General features: G+C 36.2%; 1 protein-coding gene across 1 annotated transcript in view; it reads right to left on the bottom strand.

Moving 5' to 3' along the window:
• Positions 1–757: 757 nt before the first annotated feature.
• Positions 758–21,314, bottom strand: part of LOC127863297 (sushi, von Willebrand factor type A, EGF and pentraxin domain-containing protein 1-like) — an 89,686-nt gene continuing 69,129 nt past the window's right edge. Inside the window, exons 43-50 of the mRNA XM_052402716.1 lie at positions 19,741–20,094; positions 5,323–5,631; positions 4,754–4,903; positions 3,917–3,950; positions 3,527–3,597; positions 3,191–3,203; positions 2,963–3,048; positions 758–2,817 (exon numbers count right to left, since the gene is read on the bottom strand). Coding sequence (XP_052258676.1) covers positions 3,021–3,048; positions 3,191–3,203; positions 3,527–3,597; positions 3,917–3,950; positions 4,754–4,903; positions 5,323–5,631; positions 19,741–20,094 — 959 coding nt within the window. The 3' untranslated portion in view covers positions 758–2,817; positions 2,963–3,020. The remainder of the gene's footprint in view (positions 2,818–2,962; positions 3,049–3,190; positions 3,204–3,526; positions 3,598–3,916; positions 3,951–4,753; positions 4,904–5,322; positions 5,632–19,740; positions 20,095–21,314) is intronic.

Genomic DNA, 21,314 nt, shown 5'->3' on the forward strand with positions numbered 1-21,314 from the left:
CCTTTCATAAGAGAAAAAATGCAGTAGGCCCATTATTAAAAAAGTCCTAAGCCACATTCGACAGCCAGCTGGGGGGGGGGGGCGCTGGCACCAGGGCCTGGTGAATACTTATGAATTATTAGTCTTGAGATAAACCCCTGCTTGGTGTTCTTTAAATAGGGGTTTCTTTGGAAGACATGTTTGCCTTTTTAAAAAATCATCTTTATGAGTATTATATTGTGTGTCATACCGATATATAACATTAATGCGCTACCCCATTTCGCTTTTATGACTCGAATTCTTCGACGAGTTTTAATTCGGCAGATGAACTGTTATAATTGAAATAATGCCTTTATTAATATGACATTATGTATATCAGATATAATTGGGTATTAGATACATAAAATCTACGTTTTTTTTTTGCTTTCGTTTAAAGGACCTCAAATAAAAACCACAACTAGATGTATTCTAGATGCAATATATTCAATAGAAACAATATAAATTATATATTAAAATCACATACGTTAATGCAATTTATGAAATGCATTGGCGAATATATAAACCGTATTGCTATATTTTGCAATTGTCGAGGTCACACTGAGAAATATGTGCTCACTTCATTTACACTTTAAACAGATGGTACTCGCTGTTTAATTAATTGAATACTCTTGAAAAAGTACAAAACACAAATACATTATGAACTTTGAGATTCTCAAGTAATATTCGATTACAAACCGCACGAATATGTACGTGTATGGGCAAAGGAACAAACCAATCATTGGTTAACAGCCCGAGGTTTATTATATAAGCATTTGAATACATAATAACAACATAAGGAAAGTAGCGACTACGGATGCCAGGACGTGAGGCTGACAGTACTTTTCGACGTGGACAATGCGTAGAATATAAAACGCTCATCAAAATACATGTGTTATATACATTTTAAAAATCATTCAGCGCTTCTGATTATTTTACCAAGAAAAGATATTGGTTTCCACTATAAACTCCCAACAAATAAGGAAGGTAGATAAGCTGAACTTGTCTATCGTAAAGCATATACAAGAACATGTATAACTCTCCCGAATCTCTATTTAACATTCTTTACCTAGTACCTATGGGATTTCAACTTAATTTCGCGAATATTATCAAATGCTACGAAAATGATCGCAACATGTTAAATGAATACAGTGAATTTGATTGAATTTAGCAATCATGATCGATTATCGAGTCTGAAATACTTAAACTGTTTAGGGTCGGCAAAAAACAACGTTGAACGCCTTGATTTACACGGATAATTCGGAACACATTAACCGCTTCTGTTTTAATGGTCACGTGTGGAGTATATTATACCCTTACTGTCTGCCTGTACAATATCAACAAATGTATTGATGGGTATATATAATATAACAAAAGTAAGACAAAATGAAGTATGGTCGATTATGGAATTAATTAATAAGGCCTATATACAATATGCTAGATGGGTACATAGAATATTATAATAGGAGAACGAAATGATCTATAATCTAATTATATGATTAAATAATGAAACTTCATTGCATTTATTCAATTTGACATGTATATATTAAACATTAAACATAATTTATATAAACACATGTATTTAAACTATATTTTAAATATATTATTTTTCAATGTATCAAATTTATTATAAATATATAAAGATATTAAATATAAAATATCTTATTTATTATTTAATGTGAGATTTAATTAAAAAAAAACAAAACAACTGGTACAAGAGATCTTTGGCCAATTTTAACTAGCCAAACGACATTATTTTTAGTAGCATGCGTGTTTTGGTTTATAAGTACATACTTTCTATTTGTTTGAATCTCAAAATGAACACAAGCATTCACAACGATAATTTCACAGTTCATCATTATACATTCAAAATAAAATTTAAAACTCCATTAAATAAATATTAAGTATTATGAAATAAACAAAGTACATAATTATTCAAATGATACATTTATTACGGAATATAAGCTGGCTTTTTTATTTACAAGTTATCCCGTACTTACTTATCAAGGATCAACAAGACACATACGTACACATTATTGGGGAACATATTTTACAATGCGCAAGCCTGTTTGCTACAGTTTTTAATGCGCACTTGATCAAGAATTTCCTAAAACTGCAGAACCCTTATGTGTCTTGTTCTGATAAAACTGGGCTTAATTCATGTGCGTTAAGTGTCGTCTCAGATTAGTCTGTGTAGTCCGCGCAGGCTAATCAAGGACGACACTTTCCGCCTAAATTTGATTTTCGGTAAGGAGGGACTTCCTTGAAACTAAAAATACCATTAAAGCGGAAAGTGTCGTCCCTGATTAGCCTGTGCGGACTGCACAGGTTAATCTGGGACGACACGTTACGCATATGAATTAAGCCCAGTTTTCTCAGAACAAGACACTTATCAATAGCGACACTTACTGTGGCTATTGATCTTCCAGTGGCATGAGAGATGTCCACGTAGAGATTGTTTAAAGTTATGAATTTAAAACAAAGCAATATTTAATGTGTTTATATTAATGAGATCGATATGTCAATCATTCAATGCATACTTATTAATTAAAATTAATCATTTGCTTTAAAAGTTAAAACTAATCCCCAAATGGTCGTCGATATGCCGCTTGTATGTCTTTATTATGTAAAGAAGAATCGTTATAATAAATGTATAGAATAAAATAGAATAAACTAATTGTAATGTAGATATAACAAACAAATAACACCAATGCTTCAAAAACGCGACAAGTCCACCATTAGACCATGCGTGGATTGCCTGTTAAGCATTTTCAAGCGTTGTATTCACATACACAGCGTTTCCTGTAATACAGAAATAGTGTTTGTTTATTTAATATTTGTCCAATGGTATCGTCTTGTTTTGCAATGATATTGGACATTACATCATTTATTTTAATGCACTCGAAATAGAAGATTTAAAGATATATAAATATTATTATGTTGTCACCTGAATCTAGATGTACAGCGGTTTCATACGGACGTGTTTTTCTTTTTCCGGCCTGACGTCATAGTTCGGAGTACACATGCTCGCTGCTATGTATTAAACATGGAGTTGAATATAAGTTCATAACCTTGAGATCATCGTAGAATTTTATAAATAACATTACATGATTTAATTCGATCCTATATATTTCAGAATATAATAGATTGCAGGTAATGATAGGTGTGTTGTTACCTCTGATAAGCATCTGAAATAGTAAGCAAAGCATTGTTACTTTTTACAAGAGAAATGGGAAACGCTTAAATCCGAACGCGACGACTAACACAAGCACCGTTCTTCATTATATAATAGCAACGTCGCCATAATTCAGAATGATAGTGCTCTTACATATAATGATTAATTACATACATGCAAACAGTAGTTATACATAGTTTTGTTCTAAAATCTAGGTTGTACATTAGTGAGTTAAACAATTAATTAACGTATAATTTAGTGAAAATAATTATTGTTGCAGCAGAGTTAGAATGTAGTTATGTTATAAACTTTATGTTCTACACTTAAATAACTCACCTAAACTATCGTACGGATTTGTCCCCAGTTCATTGTCATTACCCCTAGAGTTGATGTCAGGTTGGTCGCGTCTAGAAACAGAACTCATTAAAGGTATTATGAGACAATTAAAAACTAGATGTATTTACATTCAAACCTCAGATTATTGAGCTACATACTTTACTTGTGACTCAGCAGTGATTTAATAAATGATATAGCAGCACGTGACTGTTTAAATACTAAAATTAGTTAAAATCACTAGCGAAATACTTATACTATTTTTGTTAAATTAATACGTGTTCATGGACGCATGTCATGATAAATGCTTCTTTTGTTTTAAAGAGTAAATGCGATTTCAATTGCTCGATTAAATAAGTTTGAATACCACAATTCAAACGCAGTTTAACGTACCGTATATCATTCCGATTTCCAAGGGAGTATTCCACTACAATGATAAACACACACTAAATATACACTAATTTAACAAAAATAACAATGCATTAAACGGATATGCTATGATTTTTGTATAATGAAAGGGCTTATATATTATTTTTTTTAACTTAAGCAGATGTCAGCATTTTTCTATCTACGCTTCGTACCATTGTTTATCGGTAAAACAGCGGAGGCCTCATACAGCGCTTTCCCGGTGGATTCTGAACTATGCACATTATTGTTAATATGTCAAAATATGCAATAACATATGTTTCAGGTTTAAAGGGGCCTTTTCACAGATTTTGGCATTTTTTAACTTATTCATTAAATGCTTTATATTGATAAATGTAAACATTGGATCGTAAAAGCTCCAGTAAAAAATCAAGAATAAAATTTAAAAAAGGAAAAGAACATTGCCCGGAGCAGGTTTCGAACCAGTGACCCCCGGAGTCCTGCCAGAGTCCTGAAGTAAAAACGCTTTAACCTACTGAGCTATTCCGCCGAGTACACATTTTTGACGTATTTTATACCTTATATAAGCAATCTTCGTAGTTGCACAAAATTTAACGGCAAAAACAGAACTCTCCAAATTATTCAATCGTTTTGCGTTGCAACGCTTTATAATTTTTAGGTTTTAAAATCGTCAAAAGATGCATATAATGGCTATATTAGAGCATGGTAAATGTTCAGTATTACTGTTTCCTCACAAATATCATAACTAAAACGAAAAAGTGCGAATCTGAAACAACTTTTTTCAATTTTGTCAATTTACCAAAGCGTGAAAAGATCCCTTTAAAGAAGTTTAAATGTATTTACCCTGCTTACGAACGCATTTACAATTAAATATGAGTTCGTATTTTCTGAGTGCAACCAAAGTCGTAACAACGACAAGTAGTCCAACTAGTCCTCCCACAATACTTCCGGCAATCACCCCAGCTTTGGAACTGCTTGTGGACGATATTTGATCTACAAAAAAGTGTGCACACCAATAAAAGTAATAAATGCAATGGTCACTTCTGCAACTTCAATTTAAACAGAGATTGGTAAATCCGAAAAACTACAATAAGAATAATTGCTTATAAGCGTTTTACTCTTATATGTGAAAACAAAATTATTTGCGAGACCATTGTTTAACATAAACATTATCATTTACCATTTTACTAACAACGTGTACTTTGAATTACTTTATTCATTACCGCATAAAGATTTACAGATGATTCTACGACGTAGAATAGGCTAATTTCCAGCATTATATTATACTAGATTGAACAAAATGTTAATAATAGACTTTGGTTGGAATACTGGGGATGCATGGAATAAGGCTAAATAATATATATAAAGCCTATACTAGATAAAAAACGACGTAAATGATGTTATACACGAACATGGCGCTTTTGCAGTAGTCACGTTATTTGCTACCGAATAGTCACTTTTCCCTTCAATATTGAACGAAAACAGCCTTATCCAGTACAGTGTCTCTGTTTCCAGTCCTGAGAGAGTTTTGTTGAATGGAGACTCATCGCTGTGCATTTCACCATCAATCAATGAGGCATTCCTCCAGTTTACTCTGTCCGTGCTGGTCTGTATAACAAATGTTTGTGGATAACCACCATGGAAACCGGGCAACCAGGATACCTCAGCAGAATTTGAGTTCACATTGAGTACCTGGACATGATGTGGGGCCTGTGGTGGACCTGAAAACAATAGACACAGCATCGCATTTCATGTTAACATGTTGATCAGGTAGCATTGATAGTGGCTTATCACAGACAAAACATGTGAACACCCCCAGTATATAAATCTATTGTACGTTGCGGTCGTTAAACTGCTGAATGTTTTCTTTCAAGTTCGAAATGTATTTATCCCATTTTGATTGCTGTCACCTGCCTCGTGATTTAAATCATGTATATTGTTATTTTAAGCTAATTGAGGAGAAAATTATTATTAATTTTCACAAAAATTGTTGATGAATTATATTTCTACTAAGTAACATTGCAGGTATATGAAGTTGGCTGTTATATGTTAGCTCTTCGTCAGCTGTTTAAAATAGAAATGCATAGCTATGCATTGGGTGTTCGTCAGATGTTAAAAAAGAAAAGCAAAACACAGCTATGCTCCAGATCTTCACCAGCTTTTCATGACATAACAAATAACTATGCATTGGGTATTCGACATGTTTTCAAATAAAAATGAACAGTTGTTCACCAGGTCTTCGTCAGGTATTCAAATGAAAATAAGTGTATGCCGCCAACTTGAGCCGGGCTGTCAAACATCATAATGCATAGCTATGCACTGGGTGTTCAATACGTTTTCAAATTAAAATAAGATTTGTAAACCAGGTGTTCAACAGGTATTTAAATAAAAAATGGTGATTACCGCCGTATTGAGCAGTGTTATCAAGTAGCGTAACGTATAGCTGTGCACTGGGTATTCGACAGGGTTTGAAATTAAAATGAAGAGCTTTTCACCAGGTGTTCGCCAGGTATTCAAATAAGACGATGGTGATTACCGCCGTATTGAGCAGTGTTTCAAGTAGCGTAACGTATAGCTGTGCACTGGGTTTCGACAGGGTTTAAAATTAAAAGGAAGAGCTCTTCACCAGGTCTTCGCCAGGTATTCAAAACAGAAAATGGTGATTGTCGCCGTATTGAGCTTGACTTTCAGGTAGCATAATGCATAACTGTGCAGTGGGTGTTTGACAGGGTTTCAAATTACAATAAAGAGCTCTTCACCAGATCTTCGCCAGGTATTCGAATAATTTAATGGTGTTTGCGGCCGTTAAAAGCCGGACTATTAAGTATCATAATGCATAGCTATGCGCCAGGTGTTCGATACGTTTTCAAATTACAATGAAGAGCTATTCACCAGGTGTTCGTCAGGTATTCAAATAAGAAAATGGAGATTGCCGCCGTATTGAGCTTGGCTTTCAAGTAGCATTATGCATAGCTGTGCAGTGGGTGTTTGATAGGGTTTCAAATTATAATTTACAGCTCTTCACCAGATCCTCGCCAGGTGTTCGAATAATTAAATGGTGTTTGCGGTCGTAAAAGCCAGACTTTCAAGCATCATAATGCATATATAGCTATGCGCTAAGTATTCCATAAGTTTTCAAATTACAATGAAGAACTGTTTTCACCAGGTATTGGCCTGGTATTCAAATAAGAAAATGGTCATTTCCGTCGCATTGAGCAGTGCTTTCAAGTAGCATAATGTATAGCTGTGCGCTGGGTGTTCGATAGGGTTTTAAATTTCAATGAAGGGCTGTCCACCAGGTGTTCGCCAGGTATTCAATAAGAAAATGGTGATTTCCGCTGTATTGAGCAGTGCTTTCAAGTAGAGATATGCATAGCTACGCACTAGGTGTTCGATACGTTTCAAACTACAACGAAGAGCTGTTATCCAGGTGTTCACCAAGTATTCATTGTAAATTTAAACGTATCAAACACCTAGTGCAAAGCTTTGCATTATTGTGCATGAAAGCACTGCTCAAAACGGCGGGAAACACCATTTTCTTATTTGAATACCTGGCGAACACCTCAACCTGTAATTTGAAAACGTATCGAACACCTAGTGTATAGCTATGCATTGTGATGCTTGAGAAAGTCCGGCCTTATACGGCCGAAAACGACATCTCATTATTCGAATACCTGGCGAAGATCTGGTGAAGAGTTCTTAATTTTAATTGTAAACCCCGTCGAACAATCAGTGCACAGATATGCGTTACGCTACTTTAAAGCACTGCTCAATACGGCGGTAATCGCCATTTACTTATTTGAATACCTGGCGAACACCTGGTGAAGAGCTCTTCATTTTAATTAAAACCCTGTCGAATACCCAATGCACAGCTATGCATAAAGCTACTTAAAAGAACTGCTCAATACTGCGGTAATCACCATTTACTTATTTGAATACCTGGCGAACACCTGGTGAAGAGCTCTTCATCTTAATTTTAAAACCTGTTGAACACTCAGTGCACAGCTATGCATTATGCTACTTGAAAGCATTTCTCAATACGGCGGAAATCACAATTTTCGTATTTGAATACCTGAAAAACACCTGGTGAACAGCTTTTCATTGTAATTTGAAAACGTATCGAATACCTGGCGCATCGCTATGCAGTGTGATGCTTGAAAGTCCGTTTTTTTTAAGGCCGCAAACACCATTTAATTATTCGAATACCTGACGAAGATCTGGTGAAGAGCTGTTCATTGTAACTTGAAACCCAATCGAACACCCAGTGTACAGCTATGCATTATGATACTTGAAAGCGAAGCTCAATACGGCGGCAATCACCATTTGCTTATTTGAATACATGACGAACACCTGGTGAACAGCTTTTCATTGTAATTTGAAAACGTATCGAACACCTGGCGTATAGCTATGCATTTTGATGCTTGAGCGCCCTGTGTTTTACGACCGCAAACACAATTAAATTATTCGATAACCTGGCGAAGAAATGGTGAAGAGCTTTTGATTGTAATTTGAAACCAAATCGAACACCCAGTGCACATCTTTGCATTAGGAAACTTGAAAGCCAAGCTCAATACGGCGGCAATGACCATTTAATTATTTGAATACCTGGCGTACACCTGGTGAACAGCACTTCAATGTAATTTGAAAGTGTATCGAACACCTAGAGCATAGCTATGCATTGTGATGCTTAAAATTCCGGCTTTATACGGCCGAAAACAACATTTCATTATTCGAGTACATGGCGAAGATCTGGTGAAGAGCTCTTCATTTTAATTTGAAACCCAATCGAACACCCAGTGTACAGCTATGCATTATGATACTTGAAAGCCAAGCTCAATACTGCGGCAATCACCATTCCCTTATTTGAATACATGGCAAACATCTGGTGAACAGCTCTTCAATGTAATTTAAAAACGTATCAAACACCTAGTGTATAGCTATGCATTGTGATGCTGGACCAACTAATTGTTTTTAATGAAAATTCAATACTGCTCCAGCAGCTGGAGTTTCACTTCTTTATATTGAAAGTTAGTTTTTTTACGGCCGCAAACAACATTTCATCATTCTAATACCTGGCGAATATCTGGTGAAGATCTGTTCATTGTAATTTGAAACCCTATCGATCACCCAGTGCACAGCTATGCATTATTCTACTTGCAAGCTCTGCTCAATACGGCGGAAATCACCATTTTCTTATTTGAATACCTGGCGAACAACTTGTGAACAGCTATGCATTGTACTTTGAAAACGTTTCGAACACCTGGCGCATAGCTATGCATTGTGATGCTTGAAAGCCCGGCTTTTACGGCCGCAAACACCATTTAATTATTCGAATACCTGGCGAAGATCTGGTGAAGAGTTGTTCATTGTAATTTGAAACCCTATCGAACACCCAGTGCACAGCTATGCATTTTGCTTCTTAAAAGCTAAGCTCAATACGGCATCAATCACTATTTTCTTATTTTAATACCTCGTTAACACCTGGTTAACAGCTCTTCATTGTTATTTGAAAACGTACCGAACACCCAGTGCACAGTTATGCATTATGATCCATAAAAGTCCGGCATTATACGGCCGCATACACCATTTTATAATTCGAATTCCTGGCGAAGATCTGGTGAAGAGCTATTCATTTTAATTTAAAACCCTGTCTAACACCCAGTGCACAGCTATGCGTTTCGCTATTTTTTAAGCACTGCTCATTACGGCTGTTATCAACTTTTTCTTATTTCAATACCTGGCGAAGACCTGGTGAAGAGCTCTTCATTTTAATTTAAAACCCTGTCGAACACCCAGTGTACAGCTATGCATTACGCTACTTACAAGCACTGCTCAATACGGCAGCAATCACCATTTTCTTATTTGAATATCTGGTAAACACTTGGCGAAGAGCTCTTCATTTTAATTCTAAACCCTGTCGACCACCCCGTGCACAGCTATTCATTACGCTACTTACCATTTCGTATATGAGTACCTGGCGAACACCTGGTGAACAGTTCTTCATTGTAATTTGAAAACGTGTCAAACACCTAGTGTATAGCTATGCATTGTGATGCTTGGAAGTGCGGAGTTGAACGGTCGCAAACAACATTTCATCATTCGAAAATCTTGCGAAGATCTGGTGAAGAGCTGTTCATTGCAATTTGAAACCCTGTCGAACACCCAGTGCTCAGCTATGCATTACGCTACTTAAAAGCACTGCGTAATACAGCGGTAATCACCATTTTCTTATTGAATACTTAGCGAAGAGCTGATGAAGAGCTTTTCATTTTAATTTGAAACCATATCGAACACCCAGTGCATAGCTATGCATTATGATGTTTGACAGTCCGGCTCAAGTTTGCGGCATACACTAAAGCTTATTTGAATATCTGACGAAGACTTGGTGAACAGCTGTTCATTTTGATTTGAAAACCTGTCGAATATGGTGAGCTTTTGTGATCGCTTTTTGTCCATCGTCCGTCGTCATCATTTTGTCTTGTGAACACTCTAGAGGCCACATTTATTGTCTGATCTTCATAAAATTTTGTCTAAACATTTGTCCCATTGATACCTCGACTTAGTTCAAAACTGGGTCATGCTTAGTCAAAAACAAGGTCACTACTTCAAAAAAAGAAAAACCTTGTGAACACTGTCGAAGTCACATTTGATGCCCAATCTTCATGTAACTTTGTCAAAATATTTGTCTCAATGAAATGTTGGTTGAGTTTAAAAATGGTTCCGGTCCGTTAAAAAACATGGCCGCCAGGGGGCGGGGCAGTATTCCTTATATGGCTATAGAGAAACCTTGTGAACACTCTAGAAGACACAATTTTTGCCCAATTATCATGAAAGTTGGTAAAAACATTGGTTTCATTGATATCTCGGACGAGTTCGAAAATGGTCCAGATCGGTGAAAAAACATGGCCGCCAGGGGGCGGGGAAGTTTTCCTTATATGGCTATAGTAAAACCTTGTTAACACTCTAGAGGCCACATTTATTGTCCAATCTTCATGAAATTTGGTCGGAAGATTGGTCTCAATAATATCTTATCTTGGATGAGTTCGAAAGTGGTTACGTTTGCTTGAAAAACATGGCTGCCAAAGGGGCGGGGCATTTTTCCTTATATGGCTATATATGGCTATAGTAAAACCTTGTGAACACTAGAGGCCATGAAACTTTGTCAGAAGATTTGTCCTAATGATATCTTGGATGATTTCGAAAATGGTTTCGGTTGCTTAAAATACATGGCCACCAGGGGGCGGGGCATTTTTCCTAATATGGCTATATATCATGCTTTATTAAAACCTTGTTAACACTCTAGAGGCCACATTTATTGTCCGATCATCATGAAACTTGGTCAGATGATTTGTCCCAATGATATATTGGATGAGTTTGAAAATGGTTCCGGATGGTGGAAAAACATGGCCGCCATGGGGGCGTGGCATTTTTCCTTATATAGCTATAGTTAAACCTTGTAAACACTCTAGAAACCATATTTATTGTACGATCATCATGAAACTTTGTAAGAAGATTTGTCCCAATGCTATTTTGGACAAGTTCGAAAGCGGTTCCAGTTGCTTGAAAAACATGGCCACCCGTTTCATTCCTTAAGTCATCACTAGACTGTAACTAGAACCCGACATACGCACCAGATAACTGCTTGCTCATTACATATTTTGATTCATAAAGCCTATACTCAATTCTTAGACAGTGTCGAAGATACAGGGGTCAAAAGTCTCAGTTTTGAGGAGAGGAAAGAAAGAAGAGAAATGGAAAGTCCACTGTTCAAATTCTGGTCACTTACATTGAAGTTTGAACTGATAATTCTTACCTTTGTGAGGTCTCTACGAGAAAGAAATGTTGAGCTGTATAAAGAAGTTTTAACCATGTTAATTCCCTGGTTCTTCGCTTTGGACCATCCAAATTACGCTCGTTGACTCCCTCTTCATGTGAGAGATATGATAGCATTGGACAGCGTAGCACTAAGTATAGCGACAGAATTCAAGAAGGGTCATTTTGTTGTACAAAAAACTCACCACGCATTTTCTGCAATAGCTATCGACCATGCTCATGAGAAAAACAACAAATAAATGATGGGAGAAGGTGGAGTTATCGGGCTTACAGAGAATGCATCTCAACTTCCACGATAGATGGTATGTGGTTCAGAAATGCCTCGTGTGGTCAATTAGTTTGAGATTTCACAAGAACGTATCAAGCAAGAACAAACTAAAGGGCCGGACATAAAACACCATGAGCACGTAGAAAGTAAACAGCATTCATTTGTTAAAAAAGTCCAAGCGATGACAAATACTCTTTAGGAAATAGGTAATCCATTCTTGGAAGAATGTGAGGATCTTTAAGTCCTATGCACGCGTGAAATTGCTGATCCGAAGGTTGCACATACAATACGAAATATTGAACATATTGGGAAGAATCAATACCAGGAATATTTATGAGGCAGATTGGACAATCGAACTAAACCACTCTGATCCTATAAAACAAAACAAATGACATCTATTCAGTCGTCAAGAAACCAAGGTCGCAAATGATAAACAGCAAATTAGTTCACTGAAACAAAATTGTTCCTTATTTTCTCAGTTGTATGTCTCTTGTCAGGTTCTTGACGGTAATCTTGACGAATTGTTTCGTCATGAGAATCAAGCGTATCCACCTTCTCTTTCACAATTAGGACAGTTGAGACTCATTTCAAAGTCAGATTTGTTAGTGCCTTTAGAGAAGATCATCACATCACAAAATAAATGTCCTGAGATAGAAGCTTTGATCTTAGAAGCTGTAATTGTCAATATGCTGAAGCCAAGGTTCTGCAAGACGTTCGAAGATTATGCCAAAAACGTTCTTCTATCTTATATTGACAACCAATTGAAGACGTGTAGCAAAGTTGATGTTGTATGGGATGAATATCGCGAAGACAGTTTGAAAGCTTCAACTCGTGGCAAGCGTGGAAAAGGAATAAGAAGACGTGTTCAAGCAGATTCAGCCATTCCACGAAACTGGGAATTCTTTCTTCGCATTGATGACAATAAGACGGAGTTATTTACCTATCTAGCAGAACAGGATAGTGGTCTCGACACTCAGAATGGAAGTTGTATGCACTTGCCCAAGCAAGGATACAAGTCAAATATCACCGTGTAACCATGAAGAGGCAGACCCGCGCATAATGTTACACTTTAAGGATGCAGTACAAAATGGTATGCGTCAAATAATGATCAGAACCGTAGATACTGATGCTATTGTCATTGCAATATCGATTGTGCATAAACTGAACATACTAACCTTGTTGATAGCATTTGGAGTCGGTAAAAATCTAAGATACATACCAGTTCATGAAATTGCTGCCAATTTGGGACCTTTCAAGTCCAGTGCACGTCTTTTCTTCAATGCCTTTAGAGGCTGTGACCAAGTGTCATCCTTGTCTAATCGTTGAAAGAAGACTGCATGGGAAACATGGTCTTTCTTATATGAAGTAAAGATTTCGAAACATTGAGTGATAAGCCAGATATCAATAGAATCAATGAATGTACTTCAAACATTGAACGTTTTGTTGTATTGTTGTATGTCAGGAGCAGTGAGTGCATAACCGTAGATGAGGCAAGACCAGATCTTTTTACTCGAAAAGTGCGTGCAATCGATAATACCCCACCAAGCTCTGCCGCGTTACACCAACACATCAAGAGAGTGGCTTACCAAGCAGAATTTTGCTGGGAACAGTCACTTAACAAACAACAAGAGCCCCAACCACCTAGCCCCTGGGGTTGGAAGCGCAACAAAGATGGAATGTGGGAACCTTTCTGGACAACCTTACAGCAAGCTTTCGAGTCTTGTGCTGAACTCATCAGATGTGGATGCAAAAGTAAAAATGGCTGCCGAGGACGTTGCAAGTGTGTTAAAGCATCTTTGAGCTGCACATCACCGATGTCAACGATTCTGGTTAAACTAATTGTGATATGTTTACGATTGCTCAGTGACCTTGGAACATTTTGAAAATACCGGTAAACACATTTTAGGTGTTGGCTCATATTATACCTAAAGGGGGTGACACAAACGCACCCCCTTTGTGATTTGCATCGCGCCAGGGCGCTTTTATTAGGATAAAGACGGTACATCAAAATTGGTTGCATACTACTTAACGAGTATTATTAGAGTATGGCTCCAAGGCACAGAAGATTGTGAATCCGTTATGTGTGAGTAACCCAGTATCACTATTAATTAGGGATGGCAAACCAAAGCAAATCCGTAACCGTTTAACCTGTTTCGATATTCGAGCGGTTAACCGACTGTCGTTGTACCACATAAATGATAAAAACAACATCCGAAAAACGTATACGTTTATAAACAATTACATGTATATGCAAATATACTCTGTCTTGTTGATTAACCTAATTACTTTAACCATTATATCAATTAAATACTGTTTCTTTACAAATTTTGTTGGTCCTTTAAATTGGCCATTCAAATTCTAAATTTAATATTATACATTTTGAATCTAATATTTAGTCATTTCCTAAAGTTATTTCCAACATTTATTACATGCTTGACGGTGAACTGTGATATTTCTTTGTTGTAATATTATTATAGATTGTCGCTTTACTTTTTTAATACGTGATATCTGAACAAGTTGGACCAACTTTATACTGGATATTCACGTTGATGTAATATTTATAAAACAAGAGGGCCTGAAAGGCCATAAGTTGGTCACCTCACTGGAAAGGAACTGACCTGTTCTGTGCAGCCAAGATGTCATTAGAACAAAATGTTCTTACCAACTTTCATGACTAATGAACACCCTGACAGCCACGTTTTTCAACAGACCAGAACCATTTAATTCATACACATCACAGATATCATTTAAACAAATATTCTGACAAAGTTTCATGAAGATTCCTGAAGCCATATAAGGAAAAATGCCCCGCCCCCTGGTGGCCATGTTTTTCAAGCAACTGGAACCATTTTTGAACTTTTCCAAGATATCATTGGGACAAATCTTTTGAAAAGTTTCATGATGATCGGACAATAAATATGGCTTCTAGAGTGTTAACAAGGTTTTACTATAGCTATATTAGAAAAAATGCCACGCCCCCTTGGCGGCCATGTTTTTCCACCAAGCGGAACCATTTTCGAACTCATCCAAGATATCATTGGTACAAATCTTGTGACCAAGTTTCATGATGATAGGACAATAAATGTGGCCTCTAGAGTGTTAATAAGGTTTTACTAAAGCAATATATATAATAGCCATATTAGGAAAAATGCCCCGCCCTCTGGTGGCCATGTTTTTATAGCAACCAAAACCATTTTCAAACTCATCCAAGATATAATTGGGACAAATCTTCTGACCATGTTTCATGAAGATTGGAAAATAATGTGGCCTCTTAAGTGTTAACAAGGTTTTACTATAGCCATATAAGGAAAAATGCCCCGCCGCCTGGCGGCCATGTTTTTCAACCAACCAGCATCATTTTTTAACACGTCAAAGATATTATGAGGATGAATCTTCTGACCAAGTTTCATAAAGATCGGACAGTTAAATGTGGCCTCTAGAGTGTTAACAAGATTTTACTTAAGCCATATATAGCCATATAAAGAAAAATGCCCCGCCCCTTGGCAGCCATGTTTTTCAAGCAAACGCAACCATTTTCAAACTCATCCAAGATATCATTGAGACCAATCTTCTGACCAAATTTCATGAAGATTGGACAATAAATGTGGCATCTAAAGTGTTAACAAGGTTTTACTAAAGCCATATATAGCCATATAGGGAAAAATGCCCAGACCCCTGGTGGCCATGCTTTTAAAGCAACCGAAACCATTTTCGAACTCATCCAAGATATCAAAGGGACAAATCTTCTGACTAAGTTTCATGAAGATCTCAAAATAAATGTGGCCTCTAGAGTGTTAACAAGGTTTTACTATAGCTATAGGAAAAATGCCCTGCCCCCTAGCGGCCATGTTTTTCAACCAACCGGCATCATTTTTTAACTCTTCCAAGATATTATTGGGATGAATCTTCTGACCAAGTTTCATGAAGATCGAACAATAAATGTGGTCTCTAGAGTGTTAATAAGATTTTACTAAAGCCATATAAGGAAAAATGCCCCGCCCCCTGGTGGCCATGTTTTTAAAGCAAACGAAACCATTTTCGAACTCATCCAAGATATCATTGGGACAAATCTTTTGACCAAGTTTCATGAAGATTGGAAAATAAATGTGGCCTCTAGAGTGTTAACAAGGTTTAACTATAGCCATATTAGGAAAAATGTCCCGCCCCCTGGCGGCCATGTTTTTCAACCAACCGGCATCATTTTTGAACTCGTCCAAGATATTATTGGGATGATTATCTTCTGACCAAGTTTCATGAAGATCGGAAATAAATGTGGCCTCTAGAGTGTTAACAAGATTTTACTTTAGCCATATAAGGAAAAATGCGCCGCCCCTTGGAAGCCATGTTTTTCAAGCAAACATAACCATTTTCGAACTCACCCAAGATATTTTTGCGACCAATCTTCTGATAAAATTTCATGAAGATTGGACAATAAATGTTGCCTCTAGAGTGTTAACAAGGCAAATGTTGACGCCTCACAATGCACGACACACAACGCACGACGGACAAAAGGCGATCACAAAAGCTCACCATGAGCACATTGTGCTCAGGTGAGCTAACAAGAGCTGTCAGAGGACAGTGCGCTCGACAATTCGAGTGCTTGACAGTACATGCATAACGTTAGCCATCATGGGGAAATTGTTCATATTCAATAATTTAATAGTCGATCTTTCAAAATTAAAAAAAGGGAAAAACAAATTATTATTTATTGTTTTCAGGGGGGGTAGGGGGGGGGGTTGAGAGGGGGGTATAATGTGGGGTGGGTCATTTATTAGATGATATTTCAAAAATAAAAAAAGGAAAAAAAATTGGGGGGGGGGCAGGGATTCTGGGTTGGGGCGTGGGGTATTGTTTGGGTGGAATCCATTGTGGTACTCAGGTAAGTTTTGTTTTGTCAAAGTATTAATAAAATCTTATCATAAATAAAGAAGTTTAGGCAATGTACCTAAAGTCATATGCATATTATAATAGAAAAAGGGTCATAATTCTTACAAAATGCTTGATACAGTTGTCTGCTCTTGTTATATTAGATATGCGGATTATCCAATACAGTGAAATGAAGTAAAACAAAACTAACGATTTGAGCATTTATTGCGTTCAACCAAAAATTTTGTTTTCTGCAAGAGTAACTGAATATTATTTTTGTAACCGGTTAACCTCCTTAAGAAACGGTTAACCGGTTAACCGAATAACCGTTGCCATCCCTACTATTAATAAATAATTTTTTACTTTTGTGGTAGTTTGTTGGCTTTGACGTTACACCTACTACACTAATTGGTCCCTACAGTGTACTGCTCCACTATAAATTGTGGCAAGTTAGTTAACAAGCTGATGATGGCAATCTGGTGTATTCTTTTAGAAATTGTGCATTTCATGCTTAATATTGTCAAAACATTTATGTTGACACGTAAAGCAAATCAACAAATTATTATTGAATTAATTACACACAACTGTAAATGTTTTGTTTCATTCTCAAATGACCACATAATTAATTTGTAAAAACCCTTTCAAATTTTAATTTTAACACGACGTTATCAAAATCTAGCTTTAAAAAACAGTGCCCATTTATTATATGTTGATTTGTTTTTCCCCGATATAAAGCGCGCAAAACATATGCTGCATACATGTATGTACAACATCACGTCATCCTCTTGCAAAGTGTGTGTAGATTTTTGGATGAAAACTATTGTATATATTTAAATAAACCAATACATAATCAATTTACGCATTTCAGGTGTAAATTCTTACAGTGACACCGCTTTGTTACTTCCCTTAGCTTTCTATCATTAGTGAGCTACCTTAGATGTTACAGAGAGTGAAAAATGCGTATTTACAATGTCGTAATACTTTTGGTAAACTAAACTGAACTTGCATTCTACGCTGATAAATGAAACAATAGTGCCATTTTTTTTATAAATTAAGTAAAACAGTTGAATGTGTGTTATTAAAAGCATTTAAATTACGAAATAACCGTAACAGTGTTAATCATTCATATGATTAAGATCGATACCCGTGAGACTGTTGTCGTCCTTTCATGATTATGTCACTGTAAATTAGTTAAAACAAGATGTGTTTGTTAAACACAATGTCCCCCTATATGACGTTTGGCCTTGTAGGAAGACCTTGACCTTTCACCACACAAAATTTGCAGCTCCTTGAGATACACACGCATTTCAAATATAAAATTGCTAGCTTCAATATTGCAGAAGTGACATTACATGCGAAATTTTGACCCATATATTTGACCTTGAAGGATGACCTTGACCTTGACCTTTCACCACTCAAAATGTGCAGCTCCATGAGATACACATGCATGCCAAATATCAAGTTGCTATCTTCAATATTGCAAAAGTATTCATAAAATAAGCGAGTTGGGCAACATATATTTGACCTCTGACCTTGAAGGATGACCTTGACCTTGACCTTGTACCACTCAAAATGTGCAGCTCCATGAGATACACATGCATGCCAAATATCAAGTTGCTATCTTCAATATTGCAAAAGTATTCATAAAATGAGCGATTTTTGCCACATATATTTGACCTCTGACCTTGAAGGATGACCTTGACCTTTCACCACTCAAAATGTGCAGCTTCATGAGATACACATGCATGCCAAATATGAAGTTGCTATCTTCAATATAGCAAAAGTCATTGCAAAATGTTAAAGTTGGCGCAAACCAACCAACCAACCAACAGACCAACCAACCAACAGACCAACAGACAGTGCAAAAACAATATGTCCCCCACTACTTTAGTGGGGGACATAAATATTTCTGGCTCTGAAAACTTTCCTCTGGCTATGACATTTTAAAAGTTTCATAGCCACATTAGCTATGAAGACAAAAAAATATAGTTTTGCAGACAGAAAATCCGGACAAAACTGGATTTAGTCTTGGGTGTTGTGAAAACACGCTTAGCAGGTATACTGACCTATTGTGTAGCCTGCAATGTTTTTACTAAAGAGATTAACATATGCATATACAACTCTTTGCCAATTTTCTTTTGGGAATTGGGAATTTTTTATGAGAATTGGGAATTTTTTATTTTGAAATTGGGAAAAATTATCATATTGGGAATTGTGCTGTTTAACGGTAACAACTTTATTTAAAGGAAAACGCTGGAGAATGCAACAAGAGATTTACAGTTTTAGGTAATTAATTGAATAATAATTTGTGAAAACATTTAATGTGTCCAAAAAAATGTTTTGAAAATATTGAAATGCACGAAGTTTTCAGTATACATTTTAATTTATAAATTTCCCAATTTGGATGAAAAAGTCGCTTATTTTCCATTAATGTCCGGTACCGGTACTATTCCCAAAATGGTGAGGAAACACGCTGATAACCATTTTCAAACTGTACCAAGTTATTATTAGAACAATTATTCTCAATAAGTTTCATGAAGGGCAAGCATTGTGAACTGGTGTTCAAAAGGTTCCCATATAGCCACATAACAGTATGTCCCCCGCAAGATTTTTCTTTAATTTGACATTGTGGTCTAGTTTTTTAACTCAAGGTGATCCAAAGTCAGACTTTGACAAAATACTATTGGAACAATTGTTTTTACCAAGTTTCATGTAGATGTGGGCAATTAATGCGGCCTCTTGTGTGCACAAGGCAAATGTTGTCTAAAAAGCCTTTATTGAGTAATATTATCACATCCCTGACCAGTTAAGTCTTACTTGCAAATAGTAATTATCCCGCTTCTGCAAGATGTGATTAACTTACCATTAACAATGATAGTTAAGTTGCTGCTATACTTTGGTGAACCAAAGACTCGACATCTCCAAATGTCCCCATGATCCTCAGTGGTAATTGACTGTATTGTGCACACATAATAGGAGGTACTGACACATGCACAGGTGATGCCTGCAGGAGGTGCCGGGTCATTACCGCATGACCCATTAGTAAGAAATCCGGTCCCTGTTATTAATCTCTCAAACGACGAGTTTGTGCTTTCTGTTTTATGCCAGTAGACGGCCACCACATTCTGTGAGACTGCACACGTTAAGGTAAGCGCATTTCCCTGGAACACAGTGGCTCCATTTGTTCCATTACTTGAAAGTGTCACGTCTTGGGCAGCTGAAATTGTGAATCAGATAAGAAGCCAAACTTGGTGACGATAACTTAAACAGGGTAAATCAGTAAAAGTATGAATTACATTTAACAGCTCCACGGCAACAGTATATTTTGAAGAAGTACATGCAACATTTAACCCAAAATTGTCTTCCAATCCGCCAAATAGGTTAAGAATCAGACATTTCTTACACAAGTTTTATGGAATAATATACTATGATGAGTGTAGCAATGCTTAATATAAGTAATACTAAGAGGTCAAACTTACAAAACAAGTGGGCCATTGTGGCCCTGCGTCGCTCACCTGAGTAGCATTAACTTTAAGCAAGGTTTGTTCACGTTGTTTTGTGAAAAGAAAGTGTTTGTTGTTTTGGCAGATATATACATATATGCGTTATAAGTAGTTTTGTGTGTGTGTGTTTATGTTTTTTAAAATAGACATTTGTTACCCATTGCGACAAAGCTATATTTTGGATAAAAGTAATATGAGGACAGTAATTTAATAATGAGCACCAGCAAAACAAAATGGAAGTACATTTTTTCCACAAATTGTTGTCAAGCTTTGAAATCATGAGATAAACATGATGGCTCAGCATCTTTGGATGTTATAGGGCATGACTATAAGATACAACTTGTTTTTGCAAAAACAGCTTTATATACTGAAAACAACTGTATTTGTTCAATAGATTGAGTGTTTATGCAATAGTTTGTGCATAATTAAAAACAATATGTTGAATTGTTATCATATTTCAAAGTTGGTTGTAAAGAAGTAGATGAGTATGAGAATATGTACTAGAAATTCAACATTGATCTTCTTTTAAAGTACAAAACATCACTTGATCTTTCTCATAGTTACAAATGTGTGCAAATATAGAAGTACACACAAGGCATTGGAAAATGTATCTTATCAAAACAACTGTCAAACTATTTATGATTTAAATGCAAAAAAATGGTAGCATTAAAACATAATTTTTGCAAACACAACTGCCAAAACCACTTTTTTTAACCAAACAGTTTTTGGGCTTCTTAAAAGATGTGATAAACTTTTGTTTTTTACTACCATATTGTTCACATTTTTGACATAGTGTTTTTAAACAACTGAAACAATTTTCAGACTCACCTTGCAATGATATTTCCTATTTAAACAACAATAAAACCTGTTAAAATCACAAATCTTTCATAATCACACACAAACTACTGACTGACTGCACACTGTAGGCCTAAAA

Source organism: Dreissena polymorpha, unplaced genomic scaffold (genome assembly GCF_020536995.1).
Source record: "Dreissena polymorpha isolate Duluth1 unplaced genomic scaffold, UMN_Dpol_1.0 chrUn004, whole genome shotgun sequence".
NCBI lineage: Eukaryota > Metazoa > Mollusca > Bivalvia > Myida > Dreissenidae > Dreissena > Dreissena polymorpha.